The sequence below is a fragment of the Medicago sativa genome, chromosome 5 (genome assembly GCF_051527215.1).
Source record: "Medicago sativa cultivar Bolivia chromosome 5, Bolivia_mono, whole genome shotgun sequence".
Taxonomy (NCBI): domain Eukaryota; kingdom Viridiplantae; phylum Streptophyta; class Magnoliopsida; order Fabales; family Fabaceae; genus Medicago; species Medicago sativa.
Window position 1 is genome coordinate 21,011,999 of NC_140753.1, and position 22,365 is coordinate 21,034,363.

At 32.7% G+C, this 22,365-nt stretch overlaps 3 protein-coding genes across 3 annotated transcripts; 2 read left to right on the top strand and 1 right to left on the bottom strand.

Annotated features, from left to right (window-relative positions):
* LOC146920948 (ATP-dependent 6-phosphofructokinase 5, chloroplastic-like) lies at window positions 1-6,338 on the bottom strand. Its single transcript, XM_085714362.1, has 13 exons — window positions 5,946-6,338; window positions 5,344-5,434; window positions 4,258-4,331; window positions 3,867-3,978; window positions 3,470-3,565; window positions 3,253-3,354; window positions 3,035-3,109; window positions 2,720-2,860; window positions 2,508-2,624; window positions 2,318-2,422; window positions 2,103-2,183; window positions 1,579-1,707; window positions 1-550 (listed from the first exon to the last, which is right to left on the bottom strand). Exons 1-13 carry the CDS (start codon window positions 6,245-6,247, stop codon window positions 383-385), a joined length of 1,593 nt encoding a protein of 530 aa, XP_085570488.1. The 5' UTR covers window positions 6,248-6,338; the 3' UTR covers window positions 1-382.
* Window positions 6,339-8,174: 1,836 nt separating this feature from the next.
* LOC146920949 (uncharacterized) lies at window positions 8,175-8,997 on the top strand. The gene is made up of 2 exons (XM_085710747.1): window positions 8,175-8,260; window positions 8,367-8,997. Exons 1-2 carry the CDS (start codon window positions 8,233-8,235, stop codon window positions 8,870-8,872), a joined length of 534 nt encoding a protein of 177 aa, XP_085566873.1. The 5' UTR covers window positions 8,175-8,232; the 3' UTR covers window positions 8,873-8,997.
* A 1,031-nt stretch (window positions 8,998-10,028) lies between these two features.
* Window positions 10,029-12,679, top strand: LOC146920950 (uncharacterized). Its single transcript, XM_085710748.1, has 2 exons — window positions 10,029-11,466; window positions 12,407-12,679. The coding sequence occupies exons 1-2, from the start codon at window positions 10,586-10,588 to the stop codon at window positions 12,423-12,425; spliced, it is 900 nt and encodes a 299-aa protein (XP_085566874.1). The 5' UTR covers window positions 10,029-10,585; the 3' UTR covers window positions 12,426-12,679.
* The last annotated feature ends 9,686 nt before the right edge of the window (window positions 12,680-22,365 follow it).

The window sequence follows — 22,365 nt, forward strand, 5'->3', positions numbered from 1 at the left end:
TACGTGCAGATAGAACAGACAATCCAATAACTGAGGCATGAGTACAAACAGAAAAGCAACAATTAAATCTGCTATGCATTCTCACTAGATTTAGGCCTTATTATAGGTACAAGAAATGTCACAGTAGATCAAAATCAAGCATTTTCAGTGCTTGGTTATTTCCTCAAGTTTTATTTTGAATGCAATTTGCAGGACTGTGAATTTGCCTTGCTATACAAATAACCAATTTTTTATATAAGGAAGAAATGCCATCCTTTGTATTATTCCACTAATGATGGACAGACTAACCAAAAATACCTTGAATCCATATTCCTATGATATAATCTGTGGAAGCCTAAATTTTCAAGCCTCTTGAATATATTAGTTCAAAAATAGAAAATAATCAAATGAAGTCGGGTTGACCGGTCGAAGTTAAGCATCGATGCCACATTCGACTGTTTGGATCCACCAATTGAGGATGCGATATTACTTCGGTGATTGGAAAGTAAGCATAATGTGTGTTGCATATGCCTACTGTAATGCCACTATATCCAGCAAATGCACCATGAACCTGCAATACCAAAGCCGAGAATCAATATCGAATAACAAATGTACGGTACTAGTGTTAGAACAGAAACCTTGATTCGAAAGGAAACATAGACTAAAATGCAAACAAAGAACACGTGAAATATGATCACGGAGTTCAATCAATTATGCCTACGTCTCCGGCTGCAAAATGTTTGTTGTATTTTTTATTTTTCAACGTAGAGTTTAAGATTACAACTTGTTTAAATACTACGGTTCAATTGACAAAACTACTCGTGAACCGTATTTTCAACAACTAGATATGGACCCATAAGTGGAAATGCCATATGCATTTTGTGCTTGGGGAATTGTATTCTCATTCAAGGTCACCACACAAAACAAATAATCACAAACTAGAAAAAGCATTAAAGACAGTGGACCCTCCTAATCTTATAAAGCATAAACTAGTCTCTAAAGCAGAAATCTTATATGTAGGACAAAAAGAATCACAAAGATGAGTAGACATAGCATGATTTACAAGGGTAATGCAATCCCTATTGTACTCCAGTGTTCCATTTACCACAGTTTATTGTAAATATTCATATTTGACATTTCAATAATATTTACATATATAGTATATACCTTTCTGTGAAAACAGTATATCAATAGAAACTTGGTAACTTTAATTGAGACCTACATTTTTCATCCTTATAATTGGGCGAAGTATAAAATAATATAAAGCTAGATGTGGTTAGCAGCAGTGTTGTCAATTGTGGATCGCAGAATAGGTGATTTGTTGAAATTCTGCTATACAATACAACAGTTCTAAAACGCGGATATTTCACAAAATTTTGTACTAAATAACGTAACATGGCATAATTGCGATTTCTTCAAATTCTGTTACGCTATAGACGCTATTTAACAACTCTGGTCAGCACACAGCAGTAAAGAGTTGATATGAATACAAGGCTGATAAACTTCCATAGGAGAATTGAGAACCAATAATAAAAGTGAAATCATATATATATATATATACACAACAATGGGCAAAGATAGAGATGAAGAGTGACTAACCGCATTCTGTCCAAGTACAGTGCATAAAATTCCATCTGAAGCATTTGCTCGACACGCCCGAATCATGTATGTTGGATCAATATATTTCACATCAGCATGAATATCATTCTCCTTGAAATAATTTTTCGTCTGAAAAAAAAAAAGTTGTTGGAATGACATTACAAAATAACTCAACACAATATTTGTCTAATAGCTCAAAATATGCTGTTTGAATTTTACTTTTAACAGAAATAAAACTAGGAGAGCAGATCAAGATCACGACGAGTATAAAACTACGTCGTGTCTCACTTATTTCAGAAAGCATACATATTAGTTTGTGAAGAAAATGTGAATAAGCTATCCAAGAATATTAAAATCACCATCCCTTGTTTTTATGTTAATTCTAGACATCTTACAGTTTCTTTCATTATATTTGGTTTGATACTTCATCTATATAGGATAAAACAATAGTATATATATCCAATTTTCATAAAGTTTCAACCCATTTACATTATTGTAAGCACCATAAGCAAATAATAGCAAACCTCTTGTTGGATATAAACCCCGATATCTCCAAGTTTAGCATTCCCTGAGGCATCGGTATCATTAGTTTTTTGAAGTAAATTCTGCATCAGGAAGACAAAATTTATTAGCAAGTTTGTGTTTCTATGTCTGATGATATATTCTTTGGAAAAATATTTTCAGGATGCGAGTTTTGTCAATGTTTTATTTACGAAAGTGATTACAAAATCTTAATCACCTGTCCTGCTCCCTCTGCCACACAAACTACAGCTGATCCCTTTGATTCTATAAGGTACTTGAGATGACTCAAAACTCCATGAGGTCCATGTAAATTGAAAGGAACCTTTGAACCAAAGATAGAACTTGTATCAGTTTATCTATACGATAAAGACAGAAAGCTAGCTAGGCGCAGTTTTTAACTTACATACCTCGGGAATTAGGCATACATCAATCTGTCCACTGGCTAAGGAAGATTGCATTGCTATGAATCCACTGCTACGGCCCATTAATTTCACAATCCCGATTCCGTGATATGCACTATGTGCCTAATAAGACAAGTAAAATATTTAAATATGATAGCATTTATTAAATAGAAAATAATACCGGGTTTGTCAAATTGATTCATTATCAAGTAATTTACCTCTATATATGCAGAATTTATTGCTCTTTGTGCTTCTTCAACCGCGGTGTCAAAGCCAAAAGTTTTGTCCATCAATAGAATATCATTGTCTATAGTTTTCGGCACTCCAATAACACACACTTTGATCCGTCTTTTACAGCACTGAAAACAATAAAATCTTAAAATCATTCGATTTTCAAGACATGCTTATATATTAACTTTTATGTGAACTTCAACAAATCAAATCCAAAAAGATGATTTCCTTAAGAAATCATAGATTACAAAATGATCTAAATAAATGCAATTAACTAATATAAGGGTTAAACGATTAAAAACCTCGTCGTGAATTGCATTTGCACCAGCATGTGTACCATTTCCACCCAACACAAAGAGCATGTTGATCCCTCTTTCCTGCAATCAATCAACAATATACATATAAAATAAAAATCACGGTAAATATACTACAGTGTGCACTCACAAGCGCGTGTACACAGACAAATATTACTTCTGTATGGAATAATCAATTTCATTAATAGAATGGATCGATCAACAACCTCCAAACTATCCACAATTTCACTAACTCCAGGTCCTCCGCGTGAAACTCCTAATAGGCTGCCACCTGAGAGATGAATGTTTTGAACGACTTTCCTTGACAACTGTAAATGAAATCGCAATATTAATAGATAGCATTAGAAAGAGCTCAAGTTCAATAGACTTAGTATCGAACTTTAGTCGAATCAATTGTTGTTTAGGAGGGAAATATGAGATTACCGGTATTTCCATCAACTCTTTGTCAGAAAAACCGCGATAGCCAAAAGGAATACCAACAATCTCAGTTACACCATATATTTCAAGTGTGATTACAATCTGCAGCACATTAATTACTGAATCAAACATTCAGAAACAAATTTAAATGCATACCAATAAAACGTACATGACGTTAACGAATATATTTGAGGTCTGCTAATAACTAAGGGATAAAAGCATTTCACTGCCCAGAAACTACTAAAAAAACTTAAAATAATCAGAAATGTGATTTTTGTTCTTAAAAATTTCACTGCCAAAAATTTTTGAAAGAGATTTTTTAACAGCTGAAACAAACAGGATGTTTATCTTTTCTCAAAAATTTGTCAAAGCCATATCAGAAACAATTTGATCGAAAGCAAACCTGTCTAATGACATCGTTAAGACCAGGACACAGTCCTCCACAAGTAACAATGGCTGCCTTTACTTCTTCTGGTTTGAAGTATATATTTTTCCGAGGTCCAGCTCGATGAACCCTACAAAAATTTCAGAATCTTTTACCATAACGCTTTACGCTAGTCATAAAACAAAATTATATGCATCATGAAGACTTAAAAAAAAAGTCATAGAAACTAAACATTGTAACACTAACTTAAAAGAAAGAATAAATAACTATTGTTCATAATTTTCCGGAGAATGTTCATCTCTAAATCATACATTCTTTCCCTTTCCGAAAAACAAGTTGCTTGCAATCATTATACTCAATGTAGCAACATTAAATACCAGATTGACATTAGGAAAATCAAATACTTTACCATTGTTCCACCCAATTACAGCCAGGATCAATGCACTGAGCGCCAGCAGATGTAGGTGATGAATGGTATATTGTCTGAAAGATCAAAACAAGTAAAAACATTAGCAATTCATATTGCAAAAACATGTATTTTAAACATAATTGAATAAGATCATCAGTTAATATATCCAAGTCCAGCATTTCACTTCATTTCGATTACAAGACATTCCAATGCAAGGATAAGTGAAAAATGTAAAAAATATTCTCTCTCACAAGACAAATATTAGCTTGATTGCAAAACCAAGAACGAACAAATGTTTTAATCAAAGTAGTCAATCACAGATAGCGGAAAATAGAAGGTTGTTAAAATTCTGCCTCACAATAGTGCTGTAATGTCACTAGCCACTACTTGACAACATTTTGTACTAAATAGCGTATCGTGGAAAGAATAGTGGTCTGTCCAAACTTCGCTACGTTATAGCGATATAGTGTCGCTATAGCTGCTATGTAACAACAAAGTGTTAATAACAAAATGAGACCAATTTTCAACCAATGAACCAAACAGAAGATTCCAACTTAAGGCAAGAATTTGAGCGATTATTTATTACCCGAAACGGCTATGAACTGTCACTAAAACACTTCGCGAGGCATTCCATCCTCAAACACGAAGTTTATAGCTGACAGACATAGCACAAAGTTTTCCACAAAGAAGACTAATATGATTGAAAATCTTAGAAAAAAATCAAATATCAGTCACAGCTAATAACACAACTTGAGATGACTTGAAATGAGACATGAATTCAAAGAAGATCCACCTAAAACAATATCCAACATCTACATTAACAACAGCTATCGAGCTACTTCTTCATAGTCAATTCATTGTTGTTAAATGGCGGTCATGGCGCCGCCATGGCAGAATGGCATGGCGGTTTTTTGGACAGCCGCCATAGGAAATTTGTGAAGGAATTCCCGCCATGGTGGCGCCACATGCCGCAATGGCGTATCTATATCGATGATTTTTGGCCTTCCACAATATTCCGCATCGACAACATTGAATCAATTTCAATTTAAAGTTCAAACAACACAAAAACCAAATAATGCAAACTACCTTAAGAAGCACTCTGTCATTATCACTAATGTATCCATTCCATTCCTCACCAGAATCATAATTCCCATGGAAGTCTCTAGTTATAGGAGCCCTGTCATCACACAAAAACAAGAGTATAATTTTCATTCACTACTAGTAATTTTTTTTCCAAACATCAACAAATTACAATCAATCATATGCATATAACTTTAAAAATAGCCGCGATGAAAGTCAAACATTTTAATTGAATTGACCGTGTTATTTTTTTAAACTAAAGTATATATTTTTAGGCAAATAGGGTACAAATAGAACCATTAAAACATAAAGGAAGATCACAACTGATCGACATAAAACCTGACCAAGTGAGAGAAAAAAGCAAACAACACTAAAAAGCGTGCGTTACAAACAACCTAAAGAAACGTTCCAAATACGGAGCAAACAACCACACACCACGGAATCAAATTGCGTGTGTGTGAATCGTGAGCACTAAGAGTTAAATTTTGATACATCTTAAACAATTTTACATGGTTAACAAATCACATTCAATTATACTAGCGACTTTAGAAGTAGTTACGATTAAAATGTGTCAATGATATAAACCAACTATGAAAAGAATTACAAACCTCATTTTGAGACAAAAAGTAGAACGCATAGAAGAAGCATCAGGGAAAATATCAGTAACATGAGGGAGTCTAAACCGTGCCTCAAAATCTTCTTTAAACTTATCTTTCCAATCAGGATCATTGTAATCAATTTTGTTTTGCCTCTTCAGCTCTGAAAAGACACGAACGTTGTTAGAGACTTTGAATGAATGGAAGAGACGATGGTTGGTTTTGGAGTAACGGTGTGAAGAATTCGTTAAACCATGCACATGATGATGATGAAGGGTGGTGGCGAGGTTAGGGGTGATCACGTGCGTATTCATGAATGAATGAATGAATATGAGAATCGTGATCGTAGGAACCGAATAGAATACGAAGGTTTTGTTTTGTTTTTTTAAGGTTCGGGTTTGTTAGGTAGTTTTTTGTTTTTTTGAGGTGACGTATATTAATTAATGAGTATTTTCACATGAAACATGAAAAGCAAAGACAAAAGAGAGAGAAACACTTGTGTGGACTGGACCAAAAATTTTGGTTTGGTCACACACACACAAGATTTTCTTATTCTCTCTCTTCTCTTCTCTCTTCTACATTTTCTCTCTCTTCCCTCTTCTCTCTTTGTGTGTGACCAAACCAAAATTCTTGGTATTGATCCATACAAGATTTTTCTCCAAAAGAGAATGGGAAAATTGGTGTGCACTATTTCTATGGTGCCGGTATCTATTGTTTTCTACGGCTGACTATGAATGAATCTTCAACTTCCTAGTGTTACGAGGAAATTTCAAATTTGAGGGAGTCTAATGTTATACTACCTCTGTCCCTGTATATAAGAATCTTTTGCAAAATCACGGAAATTAAGAAAGTGGATATTTGTATTAAAGTTGTTTGTAATTACTATTGTTTTTACATTTTTATCCTTAAGAGAGAGAGTTAGTTTATGTTTTCCATAAGCTATTTATTTTAAGTGCGATTTAAAAATATAAGAGTTTATATTATATTTGTTATATCTTGATGTTATTGAAAAAGATAAATATAATATTTTTTGAAAATGATAAGTATAACTATTCTAAAAAAGTATAGAATGTTACAATGTAAAAGGGCAAAATCTCTATACATACTAGCGTTATGTACCCGTATGTGCTGTATTTTTATTGTGTTAATGCGTATAAATTAGAAATAGTAGTTTTTATGAAATTTCAATTAAAATTATATCTATTCTATACGCATATATAAAGAAAATAGCTCTTTTCAGTTCTTTTAAAGCTGACTTTAATTTGTCCTCGTGAGCTTAACTCAGTTGGTAAGGACAATGCATTAATATATGCAAGGTTCGGGGATCAAACCCTGACCACCACAAAAAAAAATGATTTTAGTTTTTCCCTTCCAAAATTACCCTGTACTTTCAATACACATATAACAAATAGATAAGAGTAAATTCAAATATTAAAAGAAAATGTAACAAATTATATATGTCCGATTTTTTTCTTATCATTTTAAAAAGATAATGGATGAGAGTGGATTCATATATTAAAAAAAATGTACAAACAAATTTTTTTTTTAACAAACTAACTCAAATATATGTAACAATAAATATAATCAATAAGAAAAATTAAGTGTAGGGGTCAAAACCTCGATGGGTTGCCCTGGTGGTATGTGCTAGGAACCTCAGAGTGCGTTTATCTCAAAGTTTAAGGTTTGAATCCTCATGGTGCTAACAATTCATGTGTTGGCTAAGTCAATAAAAGGTTTTTCTTTGACTTCAATTTTGCCCCGTCACTGAAAATATATATTTGGTCCCTCAAATTATTAAAAAAGAAAAACACAAATTTAAGGGGCGCGGGGTGTGAGTGAAAATATATTTTGCATTTTTTCAAACAAAAGTTATAATGTTAACAAGTGGGAGAGAAGGGTATACATCCAATGAGATACATCAAACATGTGCAGATTCTACCCTGTTATTGATTGATTGTGCTTTAAGTGCAACCCAACCAGCCTTATTTCTTCCACGTAAAGCAGAGTTTTCAATTAATTTTGGAAAATTAATTGTGTCTCCTCGTTATCATAATATCATCCATGCAAAGTGAAATCTATGCTAATCGAGTAAGAGCTATTTGGTGTCTAATTTTGTAGGATCTAACTGAAACATCTCTTACTGTCGCATTTTTTCTAAGCACCTTATGTTGTGTCCTATTCCTTACACAGTGTCACACAGGTCCCATCTCACCATGTCCAAATCACATTGCTAGTATATAAATTATGCATATATTTCAATGTTGCACCAAATATAATTATATATTTAATTAATAATAACATGGATCATCATGGAATGTACACCAAAGGTGAAGTGAAATTCTAGGTTCACTCAATTAATTTCGTTTTTTTTTTCTTCCCATTCTTCATAGTTTTGTTGATAAAATTCTTAAGTGTTTTTTTTATTTTTTGTAGATATGTCAAATAAAAATGTTCTTGAGGTTCCTATTTCAGCAGAGGAGTTGAAGATACGAAGTGAGCTTGCAATGATGATTGAAAGAGATTTAGAAGAGGAGATTAAGGAAGGTTTATACAATCTTGCTCGTCGATTGCTCCGGATTTTTCAGCAGAGAAAGGAGAGAGATGCAAAAGAGGCAGCATTTGATAAAGTAGATAACAAAATTAGAGCACTTTCTGAGGTGATTATAAGGATGAGAATGGAAGGAGGAACTAAAATTGAAATCAAGGAGGTTAACAAAGAAGTAAATAAAAAGGGTTGTGCTTTTACACCAAATGTTAGACCCAAAAAATGTTTGAAAGAAGTGAAGAAGATTGATTGGGAGAAGAGTTTGAGGGCAGGTTCAAGCCCTGTTCCTGTGAAAGGATCATATGTTAGATCAAAGCAAAAGGATAAAATAATGATGAGGGGAAAGAATGCAAGTGAGGATAAGAAGCTACTTCAATTGGTGTGGAAGGTTTAAAGTGGTTTTATTTTCTTGCTTTTTTAATTGGATTTTGTATTTACCTTCTTACTATGCCTATTATATTGGGGTAAATTTTCCTGATCGGATATGAATAACGTTGTTTTGATGAAATAACGTATCAATTCAGTGTGTGATATAAATTATAATGATATCAAATTGCAGTATAGTGTAATAGTGTTAACATGAACAACTACAACTATTTGTCAAAATAAATAAAAATAATGTAAAACCATGTATATTAGCTATTAGTAAGCTTGCTAAAAAAAAGAAGCTATCCTTCAAAAACAATTTAATTTTAACAAACTTAGCAGTTTCATTCGGACATGGTCAATGGCCAAAGAGAAAAGAGGGTCCATATTCTTCAATTTTATTCTCATTTAGTTACAAATCATTTCTTTAACTTGTGTAGGCTGAATTTGACTATGAGTGATCATATATGTGGAGAAAATTACTACTTCAATCAAAATTCAATACTTGGATTTGGTTTTTTGTCTGTGCAACAACGTAAGACTACTCTTGTGAAAGTTGAAAAAGCATGATATTATGCCAATTTCGATGCTACACTATCCTTCAAAATTGGTTACACAAAGAAATAAGATTGGTAGACACCCTTAAATGTACATCCTTCTATACTACTTTCGAAAATTTTAGTTAACCAAATATATAGTCTGTGTGACCACATTTTTTCAGGTTTGTGACCACTATTTAGAAGCTGAAAAATGTGGTCACGCAACTAAAATGCGCATGACCATTATTTTCACTTAGTTAACCAAATAAATTTTGTAAAAATAGTGGTCACCCAACTTAAAAAACGTGGTCACACATACCATATATTTGTTAATTGAATTTTTTTTAGAGTGGTTTAAAGGGGTGTACACATCAAGGGTGTATACCTATCATTGCTCTAATACAAATACATTGGTCATTAATATATTTATGTCTGAAAGTACAAAAATATCCTTTAAAAAAATGCTATGATATGATATGTGTATTTCGAAATTGGAAAAGGGTAATTTGGGTTTTGAACAGAAACATACCATTAATGTGAAAGAATGCTTTTTGTATAGTAAAGTTTACTTACTACGGCACCATTCTTTTTTCAACTTTGAAACCCATTTTGCTATCTAATTCTCATTTTCCATCGAATATGATGAAGACGATGAATATGATGAAGAAACCAACATTGGAAGAAGAAGATACCATTATAGAGGTGAAACAAGATTTCATTGTTTCACCTTCTTCTCACAGTACTCAATCAACTCTCAGAACTGATCATTTTCTCAAACCCATTGCAAACTTAATTCTTAACCCACCACCACCACCAATATCTTCTTCTACTTCTGTTTTTGATTCAAAGGAACGTTCTTTCAAAAACCGTTTCAATGGCTGGCGCTACCCACACAAATGGGTTAAGTGGGTTGATCAACTTCAACCAAAATATGAATCTGTGTGGAAACAAGCTGGAATCCTGATAGATATCCTTTACAAGTTACTCTTCAATCACCCTTTTACTTGGTACAAGTTTGGGTTTGGGAAAGGTTCAAAAATTTGCAGCCACAACCCAAGTTGATCAATTATGGAGACCATATATTGTTGAGGTGGCATAATGTTAAGGCCTTGAAAATTGACAATGTGAGGTTGGCATTAGATTCTGCTATTGATGATTTTATTTGGCGCCCTTATGTTGTTAGATATTCTGATAAGTGGGGAATGTTTTATCCAATTGATGAAATGCTTGTACCATTTAAGAAGGATTTGGATAAAGAAATGTTGTCATTTGTTACATGCTTGAGAGTTTCTGAGCTTGTTGGGTTTGAGTTTATAGAGCAATATCTACCACATAGAACTGCTATGCAATTTGGATTTGATCAAGATGTTCCTGCTCATGTGTCCAGACTCAATAAGACTCAAGCCATTGCCTGGAAAAATTACACCAGACCCTTGTCTCATACAGGTTTATATTTTCCATCTAGATTTTTTAAGGCTGGTGTTACCACTTGTTATGCAAAGTGGTGGGAAAAAACAGTTTTGGGTACTCAAGGTTTTGTTATGAATGATGTGCCCCCTAACAGAATTGCAAGTTCATCAAAACATAGACCTCATGCTGATGGAGAAAATATTGTTGATGATGCTGATGGAGAAAATATTGTTGATGATGAAGTTGATGTTCCATCTGTTCAAGCTGTTATGAAATCTGGAAGAAATATTGATGATGATGTTCCTTCTGTTCAAGATGGAGGAAATATTGTTGTTGATGATGTTCCTTGTGGTTCAATTCCTGAACATTTGAAATCTATGTCCTCTGAAAATTCTGTTGAAGATGGTTTGATATGTGAGAAAGATGTTGATCCTGATGCTCCAAGTTTACCTCCAAAAGATAATACGCTGACTCCTTTGTTATCTGTTGAGGATGGTGAGGCTGTCTTGGAACATGGAAATGAGAGCAAGGATTCAAAGCTGTCAAGTGACATAATCGGCCAATCCGAGACTCAAACAAAAAGCTACAGCTATTTATCTAACGTAAGCATATCTGATCTTGAACAAAGAATTAGCCGACTCGAGAGAGTGCAAATAAAACTAAAGAAAAAAAGGTTATGCCTCAATTGAAAACATTATTGGCTCATCATACTTAAACCTTACTGCTTATTTACATATGTTACATATCTCTTGACTATCCTGGAACCCTAACGAAGAGAGTCAGAAAGTCACACTCCATTGACTAGCAAGTTACATATATAAAGATTTGCAAGAAAGATAATCTGCATTAATCTATTTTGTATTTCTCTTTTCATGCCCTCTGATTTATAAAAATCATATGAGTAATTATTTGAAAATTGGATGATATATTTATGCAGCACCTAAATTAAGTATTTACATGTTTTTACATTTTCTATTCGTTGTATATTTGTCTTTGTTATTTTTACCTTTCCATCCATTATACTCAAGGCATGCTTAAATGGTTGCAGACAAGATAAATATGTGGATCTTTTTTACTTTTATATGATTTCTCTCTCTATACATTGTTTCTGCATGATATAAAAAGGTTACTTTCTTGCTATGTCCTCCTATCTTACATCTCATCTTTTTCTTCAATTGTGTATTTTCTCTGCTATTGATTTTGAAAATGCATTTCTCATTGTAATCTCAAATTTCATTATTTATCCTTCTATGCATGATCATTCCTCTTCTTTTCACTTTAAGCAACTCTTATGTTTGTCCTGATACTAATACACAACCTAGGTATGTATCCTTCTGAGAGATTTATATTTCAGGTGGATGTTAATTCTATGGTATAATTATTTACTTAGCATCCTTTATTGAAAGTTTTATCTTAGTCCTCTCAGTTGGAGTGGATTCCAAGCTATGATTATGAATTATCAAGTTTGGCAAAATACTATATATCAATCATTTAAAAGTAGTGGGAACAATTTACTTTTGACATTTCTACTTTTGATTTTATCTATTCTCAAGTGTTGATAGCACTTTTAAGGTGATTTTATTGGTTACTAATTTTAAAATGTATTTGAGCAGAGGAAAGAATCAAGTGTAAGCATGACTGATCTTTTTTGGTGCATGGCTTGGATCAAATGGAAGACTATTGTATATGCAACTTATGAGTGTGAAGGGTCATGTAACAGCTAGAGGCATACCATGTATTTTGATATCACAATGGTGACTGATGTATGTAATGAAATTCGTAAGTCAAAACTACTATGGGGTGTCTTTTGAAAAACACATCACATTCCATAACAATTAACAACTTAAATATTGAGTGGCATATACCGATTGCATCCATTTATTTTATTTTTCCACTCATTGAGAGAATTATATATATTTGATCATTATTTCTATTCTTTTTACAAAGCCTCAATTAAAATCCAATGTAATTTTCTATGGGGTGGAGGATTGGTGGAGAAAAATGTGTTTGGTAGGATGGGAGCAAGGTGTCTTCCTAAAGACAAAGGATGGGGTGGGAGTTAAAAATTTGGAGCTGGTTAATCATGTGTGTTGGTTATCTTTAGTAGTATTGGCATGACTAACACATTTTGCTAATGCTTGCACACACGTTAAGAGAGGAAATTTGGTGTGAAAACATTGTTAATGTTATATATAGAATATAATGAGATGCAAGAAAAAAGATCATGAACTGAATATATTCTTAGCAATTTTGGAATTAAAGCCACAAGCAATGACAGAAGAAGAAACCAGTGTTAGACATTGTGTCGCAATGCCAAGGCTTCATGCTAAACTTTTTACACACCAGATTCAATTTTTGTCATCCTATGCCATTCTTTCTATATCACACAGGCCAGCATCAGTACAACATGTCTAATTACTCAAACGAGGCAAGCTTAGGATTCATACACCATATTGACTCAACATGCTATTAGATAGTCATTTTACTAATGCCTGTAATTTTTTTACAACTTTTTTCCTACTCTATCATTACGAGAAATTAAGATATTTATGCAATTTCAACATTATAGTGTTGTTTTCGTGAAGAAACATACTAATGAGGTAACTCATTCCTTTAATAGTGTTCTACTCTCTGAAGCATGGGTACTCCAAACATGGAGAAGTACCGGTACCGGGTACGCGTATGGTACTCGTAATTTAGTACCGAACCGTATCTATTTTTATTTGGTTATTTCGTCGTAGTTGGTGCAGCAAAAATGTACGGGCGTTGAAAAAATAATCAAAATTATCTTGCTTTTGATGAAAATAGTAGAGGGGATGCACAAAAAAAATAAAACTCTCAAGTAACATGATGATAGAAGTGTAGTAATTCACTTGAAAAATATTTTTTTGATGTTTTATACCAACGTACCCGTACCTTCATTTTTTAAAATTTGACGTATTACGTACCGGTACCCGTACCCGTATCGGATACCGTACCCGTACCTATGCATCATAGGTTCTACTTGTATTGTTCTGTTTATGGGCTAATACTAATAGTTATTTTGGTTCACTGTCATAATAGTCTCTAACTCAGCCAAAATAATCCACCATTTTGTATTATGTTAGTCATAGTAGTCTTCAACGTGTTAAATGGAGACGTTAACTAATGATTTAAGTTTCCTTTAGGTTATAGGACAACTGGACAAGACAAAGTTCTATGATAAAATGGTTTTAAGTTGAGCCATTTAAGTGTCTTTTTGTAAAGAAAATAAGTTTCTTTTAGGTTACAGGGAATTTGATTTTTTCACATGTATCCATATGACAACCGACAATTTTAATTAAAGTAAATACATTTTATGATTTAAATATTTAATATACATTTTACTTATTAAATAAAACAATTGAATTTGTATTTTTTTTAAACCCAAATTGAGGGTAATTAAATAAAAAATTATTATAGAGTGGACTATATCAAGATTATGCTTTTTTTTAATCAATTGTATAAATATTAATTTTTATTATTAAAGTCAAATCTATTTATATTTTTGAGTATAACATGTCGTTGTAGAATTTAATTTAAAAACAATTATTCGATTTAATAAATAAATAACATTTCAAGATATTTGATAATATTTGTGCGAAAAAACATACGCATTTGGATGAAACTCGTGCAACGTATGGGTTAAATACCTAGTTTACTTTGTATTATATAAAAAAGAGGATGAAAAATTGGTAAGAATGAGCGAAAGAAAATAGTCAAAAGTAAAAAAGAATATGAAATTTTTTAGAAGTTGTGAAAATGAAAGAAGTAGGTGTGAAATATCTAAACCCAAAGGGGGCTTATAACGATATTAATATGGGCTTAGGTATGTATAAAACCTGGAAAATTTCTCTTTAGACACCCATGTATGGCTCAGACATTTGAAATTAACCAAAATGCCAACAACGACAATTAATCACCATTCGCTTTCAAACGGTAGTTAATTGTTGTTTGTTTGTAAACGGCAATTAAGAATCATTTAAACTCAGCCACTTGGCAGGAACGGTACTTAACTACCGTTCAACCCATAGTAAGAATGGATTGTACTGTAGTTGTTCTGATTGGTTCTTTGCACAAAACTCTTTTTGACTAGCTTGCTATGATGGTAAAGCGTCAGATGCAGAGACTTCTTCCATCTGATTTTCTATACACTTGAATTCAACATAACATGTTTAAGGGACCTGAACCAAATCCACTTCATCGCTTTAATGTTGTTGGGGGTTGAAGTCCAAAAGAATGGGAATACATCGTAAAATCAAAACAATTAGTCTCTGTTTAAGAGTTTGGAGAGGAGGGGAAGAGAGGGCTTGAAGAAAAAGGAAAAAAGAATGGAGAGCTTTGGGAGGTGAGGACTTTGAGGGGCTTATTTTTCTTCATAATACAAAATCCCCTTAATTTGGGGAACAACAAAATTGTATTGAAGAAGGGTTTTGAGAGTTTGGGTAAATTTTTCAAATTTAATAGATAGTTATAATACTCGCAAAATTAAGAGTACAGTAATCATTAGTATTCTTTTATCATTCACTAGAACAACACTCTCGAATTTTTTGAAAGATTTAACTATTTGTTCCTCTAATCTCATCCCTCTAAAACACTCTCCTACCCCTCCAAATTCTCAAACAAAGCCTTAGATGTGTGAATGCGAAGAGATACTAAGAAGTTGGACAAAAAAAAAGGAGACAAACTAAGGGTTGTAAAGAGTGAAGAAAAAGCATAATTGTCGTTCATAGCAACTCCCGTACAAGCCATCATTCGGTCTAAGCCTTGATGATGACTCATAAGTGCTCTTAATATGGAGTTGAACGACAATTAATTATTGTTCCTACCATATGTCTGAGTTTGAATGATTCCTAGTTGTTCATGAATGAACGACAATTAATAACCCTTTGGAAGCGAATGGTAATCAATTGTCGTTGCAAGCATTTTGTACATGAACTACTTACAGAGCAATTTTCTAAAACATGAAGAAGATTTTTCAAAAGACTATTACTTTTCCCACCCTATGGCAGTCTCACGCACCCTGTAAAATTTCCAAAAATGCCCCTTGCAATTCAGATTTCATAATCTGAATTGAGTTCGGATTTCATAATCCAAACTGTGCTTATGTATAATCAGCAATCATAATCTCTCCCATTTCAGCAATTTTGAATTTTGCTTTTAAAAACAACCAAAAAACCAAGTAAAAAAATGATAAAAACATGTCAAATAAAATCATAAAAACACAAGGATGAGAGTTAGGAAGATTAATATTGTCCTTAAAATGACTATCCATATTACAAACATGGTCAGAATTGGTGCGGATGCAGTTGGGATTATGTAATCCGAACTGCATCAGCACTATGAAAAAAAAAAGTGTTTAGAGGGTGTTCAGATTCTATAATCCGAAAAAATCAAATAGCGCACCCTATTTTTTGAGGTTTTCGGATTATAAAATCCGAATTGGTGAAAAACTCATTTTTCACCCTAGGGTGGGAAAAACTCAAATTCGAATTATATAATCCAAAAGGTATTTTGGGAAAAAATAGGACGTGCGAGAAACAAGCAGGGTGAAAAAAGTAATAGCCTTTTCAAAATTGTGTCTCCCAAAATGCTTGTATACCAACCCAATTCCATGGCTCACTCTATAGTGCCAAGAAAGCCCATGTCTCCAAACTTTTAAAATAATGAAATTTTTGTCAAAACATATGATATACTCCGTTCTTCCTACAATGAGTTGTCTATTTGCAAAAATTAAATTAAATTCAGATTGAACAAATCTTTCGATTTTCAATTTAATATATAAATTAGTTATTGATTTTTTATGAATAAAAGGGGCCTAACCCAAAAAGGTAACTAAAAGCCTCTAGGGAAAGCAATACCAGTTACATATGTCAATAAGACATTAGAAACGAAAATTCAAAAATATTGACATTGTTGTCCAAAGACAAACCATGTTTCGCAAGTCCGTTAGCAACCAGATTCGCCTCTCTGAACGAGTGACTCAAAGTCACTTCATCGTCATTGTTGTGAATATGATGAATATCTTCCACCAAGTTTTGATGCAATGAGTAGTATGCAACCATCCTTTAGAAGAAAAATTGTATTTCAAAAAACCAAAAAAACATGAATTTTACTGAACCCTATGCTCCAAGCCATGTTCAAACCATTAAAAATTCCTCAAAGCTCCGCTTCAAAAGGACATAACACAATTGTAATTTTGCTGCAAAAGCACAATTAAAATTTATGTTATCATCTCTAAGCACTCCTCTACAAGATGACAAACCGCCATCAGGAGTGACTGCACCATATGTGTTAACTACAAGTAAGATTCACCAACAACCAATCAACTACAAAATATAAGACATGACAACTTCAGTTGTACTGCGTTTGATTGTAAAATTGTTTTAGAGATATGACAAATTTAAGGGCAAGAGACGACACAACTTTTTGTCTCAAGTATAAGTTGGATAAAATATCAAAATAGCCTCTCTTTTTTCTTCCACCAAACATGGTATAAAAATTTGTCATATAATTCTGTCAAGTGCCTATCTTTTAGCAAATCAAATACACAGTAAGAGGACGAGATTGATAGCCCCTCGAATCATTCCAAAATTCTGCCAAATGTGTCCCAATCCAAGCCTCCAGGTAACCTTTTGCAAGAAATCCTCTTAGACCACACACATGCCCTTCCAAAAATTACTTCCATGTCTAGCTTTGTTCACAACTAGTATGACTTGCATTCCACATTGGTATTTCCTCCTAATAATAGTAACTACATCAATACTTGACAAATATAGTTTATTAAAAATATTATTATCTCTCTTTTATTTATACATATTTATTAATCGATTTGAAATAGTAAAATGAGTCACTCGTAATAAAAGTATCTATCAGTTTTACCGATAGTTAATATCATCTTCATAACCACTGACGGATCCAGGATTTTTGAATAGTGGGGGCACCATATAAAAAAAATTGTAGCATTAATAATTGTCCTCTATAATTTTTCATATTATGGAAACTTTGAATGGTTTTCTTATTTTGAAAATCAATAAAAATATCTTTCTCTATATAAATAACTAAACAATCATTTAATCGATCATCTCTCATTCGATTTCGCATCCGCTTCTTGATATAATATTCATACTATCAAGAAAGAATTTGAGATATATGATGATATGTGTGGGCCAAAAGAGAAATAATTTATAATAAGTGTGGGTCATGTAGTCAAAATGTCAACTATTGATACATTATACTACAAAAAATAATAGTTTCTAAAAATTTAGTGTAGGCACAAGCCCACACATGGATCAACATAGATCCGTCCCTGTTCATAACCGACTACTTTTAATAGCACCTTCAATTTTTTTAATCTACAAAATTCCAATCTGAAATTTTGCTTTAATTTATTCAAGTAAAGCTTCAATCAAACCAACATAATCTTGGTTGGTGCTAGCAATTTTTGTACGTATAACAACACTATAACCGCATTGTGTCTATGTTTTTTTGTTCCTTTCTATTTTCAAAGAGAAATTAGTCACACCATGGGCCAATTGGGCTCCCCAAACATTACTCCTGGAATCATTGTGATGACTAAATATCATTGTTTGGATATTGGGAACCATAGTAGGGACGACAAATTTTTAAGGTCATTGGTAAGGCAGCTACCCTGCCAGTATGCCACAGCAAGGATTCTCCACAAGGGACACAACACAATGTAAGGTGACAAAACCAAATTCATTGGAAACTTTTCTCTTTCGAATCATCAATTTTGCTTTGGATAAAGTTTGTAATCCAACCGAATCTATAACCGGTCCCTCCTCTTCTTAGTTTCTTCCTTTGCATCTTTTAGTTGACCTTCATGGAGAATTCAGAACCATACGTTATGCACATTTTCTAGCTTTTGTTTTCTTTCTCTTTATCCTTCACAAATTAAACTTCTATTCACTTGAAAGTTGAAATGCAATAAATTTAAGTTGTCAATAAAGAAAATAATAATAATGAATACTATATACAATTGTGATTAACATAATTTGTTCTTTGAAAAAAAACATAATTTTTTGTGTACGGCTCTTATATATGCAAAGGCTTAACTAATGCTTGAGTAGGGAAGACAAAGAGTAGCGCATAGCACATCAAGCAGAAATGAGTCACTCTTTGCTTGATGTTTAACACAACTCACTAAAGTTTAGAAAGAAAGAAAAAAAAGAGACAATGTCGAACACAATAACCAATGATCATCTACCAATATATTGCAAAGGATTGTGGTAAGTTTAGAGCGCAAGAATTTCGTCAAAACACAAAAAAAAAAAAAAAAAAGTTTAGAGCGCAAAAATGATAATTCCAAGATCGGAGGAAAGAAAAATATAAATCAGCAAAAGAGTCAAACTCCCAGAATATTTAGAATTTTCAACGTATTTTGAAAAAAAATAATTAATCATCGAAGTTAGTATTGGAACCAATCAAGTATGGCACTATGACTCCTATTTTAATCACTTAAATATGGTGTTACCATCATTTTAACTTTTAACATCTCCAAATATCAATATGATACTATAACCATTCAAATATGGTACACTACCACCATTCATAACCTCTAGATTCTCCAAAGATTGAAAAATATCAAAATGACATATACTCTTAAGATCGTTCTTAACTCATAAGTGACATTATTATTTATCAAAATGGACTATGATTTTGAACTGAACGTGGTCATCTATTTATAAAGAGATTTTGCAACTGAATTTAGCTACAATTGTAAGAGCTAATTGATCGGTTCAAAGACTCTCGTGGATAAGATTAAAAGAAATTAACCCATAAAATTAGAGAAAACAAACTAATTTGATATGATTGGAGGAAATATATGAAACTTGGTTGTATTCTCAATCTTATCACAACAGACATAAACTTACATTATGGAAAGTCACATGCACGAATGAAAAATAATTACTGATATTTTTATCATTATCGGGTAATTAAAAAATTAAACATCACAATATAAACATTACTATTGTGTGTCTTCATGTGAACCTCCACATTTTTTTTTAATTCACAAAACACTGCCTCAAAGTCTCATGACTTGATGTTTGATCTTTCAACCTTATAATTTGACATCAATGCTCCAACAAAAATATAAATCAGCAAAAGAGACAAACTCCGGGAATATTTAGGACCAATAGTTTGTCACAATTATGAGCTAACTCAATAGCAAGAATAACTCTCATAATTCCAGCATTCAGAGCGTACAAAATACAAATATTAGAAGCAAAACAACCAAAAAAAATAGTTTGGTAATCTCTAAAAATACCACCACATGATGCGGGACCATCATTAGCAGCGCCATCGGTGTTACTGGTACACTTAACCCAAGGGTATATCAAAGGGAGCCACATCAACTTTTTTTTATCTTTGGAGCATATTAAGTGGGTAATCTTAACAAAGAAAGCTTTAAGGATCATAAAATCGGATATGCTAGAAGAAACAACAATTTTATTGTAATTACAACTCGAAGAAAAATTTAAAATGATAGTATTGATGGAAGTCTTCCAACTAATAAGATGATCTTGGAACGTGCACATATTTCTACCATACAAAATAGCAGCAAAGGTATTAATAATAGTACTTTGAATAACCAATTTGCATCGGGAGGACAAGCTCTCTATCACAAGTAATAATAATATTAAGAGTCGAGTCGGTATCAATTTGCACACCAATGATTCTGCAACCAACCCTAAGTATTCGCAACATATGGACAATCACATAAACGATGAAAGTAGTTTCTATCTACGAGTCACAAAGATTGCAACATTTAATCCTCAATATCATCAGTGGGTAACTTATTATGAATAGGTCTCCAAACAATCTAAAACTTAGTCGGAGAGATGTCTGTGTCGGATGTTCTTAGCCCAAGAAATAAGTTGGCCATGCGGTCTTTAAAGTTGAACGTGCCTTCGAAAGTGATATCACCATCCATCAAATGAATCCAAACAAGCTCATCGAGACCTTTAATTCTAGGAATGGTAATCTTATGAATCAAGTCAACTAAATTCGGAACATTTAGTATAATAGAGCTAGGGATATAGCAGTAATCATTCTTGATAAAATCACTAACCTTGGCATTAAGATTAATAGAGTGCTCTAAAAGTAAAGGCTTATCATGCTTGCTAATTATCAAACAAGAAATTGACAGAGTTCGCATCACCAAAGAGAATATAATTTTAGTGTAAATCAAGTGTTACCTACACACACTTGGAGAGACTAATCTATAGTGAAAATAGATTTGATATAGTCAATTGTCAATGCAATATCATTGATAAAGATTGAAAGCCGATATTTTTGTTATTTTGGAGGTGACCCTCAACTAAAACACATAGATTTGATATAGTCAATTGTCAATGCAATATTATTGATAAAGATTGAAAGTCGATATTTTTGTTGTTTTGGAGGTGACCCTCAACTAAAACACATTGGGCTTTAGTTTGACATCATGTGGCATGGTCAACTTGGAAGGTGCGAAATGATGTTATTTCCTTTAATAAATCGTGGATTAAGTTAAGTTCTTTTCTTGGTAGTGGTTTTGGAATAAATCGTCAAAGGTCTCCTTGTGCTTCTTAAGATGGTTCTTTGTTTGCTCATGGAGTCATGGTTCTTTTTTGTTGTGGCATACTTTGTTGGACCGCTTGTTTTGTTGTTGACCTTGTGGCATACTTTGTTGGACCGCTTGTTTTGTTGTTGACCTTTGTTTTAGGTTGTTCTCGGATCCCCTTTATTTTGGGTTGTTCGACTTTGTCCTTTGTTTGTACTTTTACTTTATATAATGGAGTTTGAACACTTAGTGCCCGTTTGGTTCAGCTTTGAATATAATTGATTCTGAGAGAATTGATTCTGATAGAATTGATTCTGACAGAATTGATTCTGAGAGAATTGATTTATGTTTGGATACAATTATGTAGAATTGATTAAACAAAATGATTTATGTTTGGATGCAATTATGTAGAATTGCTTTTGAATGTATAATTACTAAAATAGACATAGCTAAAGGAGAATTGATAAAGAATGAGAATTGATAAAGGGCAATAAAGTAAAATAACATGTTGTAATAATAAAATATACAAACCTATACACGTTGTTCAAGGAGAATTGATTCTAGAAAAGCTAGAAGCTAGGATTTGTAGCTTCATGGAGAATTGTTTTTGAAGGATAAAAGCAATTCTGAAAAGCTGAAGCAAACACGTTGTTTTTGGCTAGAATTGCTTTTGGCACTGTAGAGAATTGATTTTGGGCTAGAATTGCTTCTCAGAAGCCAAACCAAACAGGCCCTTATTGTACTCATTTCTCATTTTATAATATATGCAATTTACCATGGCAAAATTTTGCTAAAATTATTGTGATAGACCAAGAATAAACATACAAGATTTTAGTTTAATGTTGTAATAAATTGAATATGTCATTAAATTTTTGTACAAAGACATTACGACCACAGTTGCAACTTCAGCAGTCATCTATGTCTGATGTGAAACTCTTTAACACACATCCTAACGACCAACACTATTGTACATTGTTCGTAGACATA

Excerpts from the sequence above, each read along its gene's own strand:
- LOC146920948 (XM_085714362.1), bottom strand. The coding sequence starts at position 6,247 with ATGAATACGCACGTGATCACCCCTAACCTCGCCACCACCCTTCATCAT. Across the intron at positions 4,332-5,343 it reads ATGACAGAGTGCTTCTTAAG|ACAATATACCATTCATCACC; the intron begins GTAGTTTGCATT and ends TTGATCTTTCAG. Across the intron at positions 3,355-3,469 it reads AAGAGTTGATGGAAATACCG|TTGTCAAGGAAAGTCGTTCA; the intron begins GTAATCTCATAT and ends TTTCATTTACAG.
- LOC146920950 (XM_085710748.1), top strand. The coding sequence starts at position 10,586 with ATGTTTTATCCAATTGATGAAATGCTTGTACCATTTAAGAAGGATTTG.
- LOC146920949 (XM_085710747.1), top strand. The coding sequence starts at position 8,233 with ATGGATCATCATGGAATGTACACCAAAG. Across the intron at positions 8,261-8,366 it reads TCATGGAATGTACACCAAAG|ATATGTCAAATAAAAATGTT; the intron begins GTGAAGTGAAAT and ends TATTTTTTGTAG.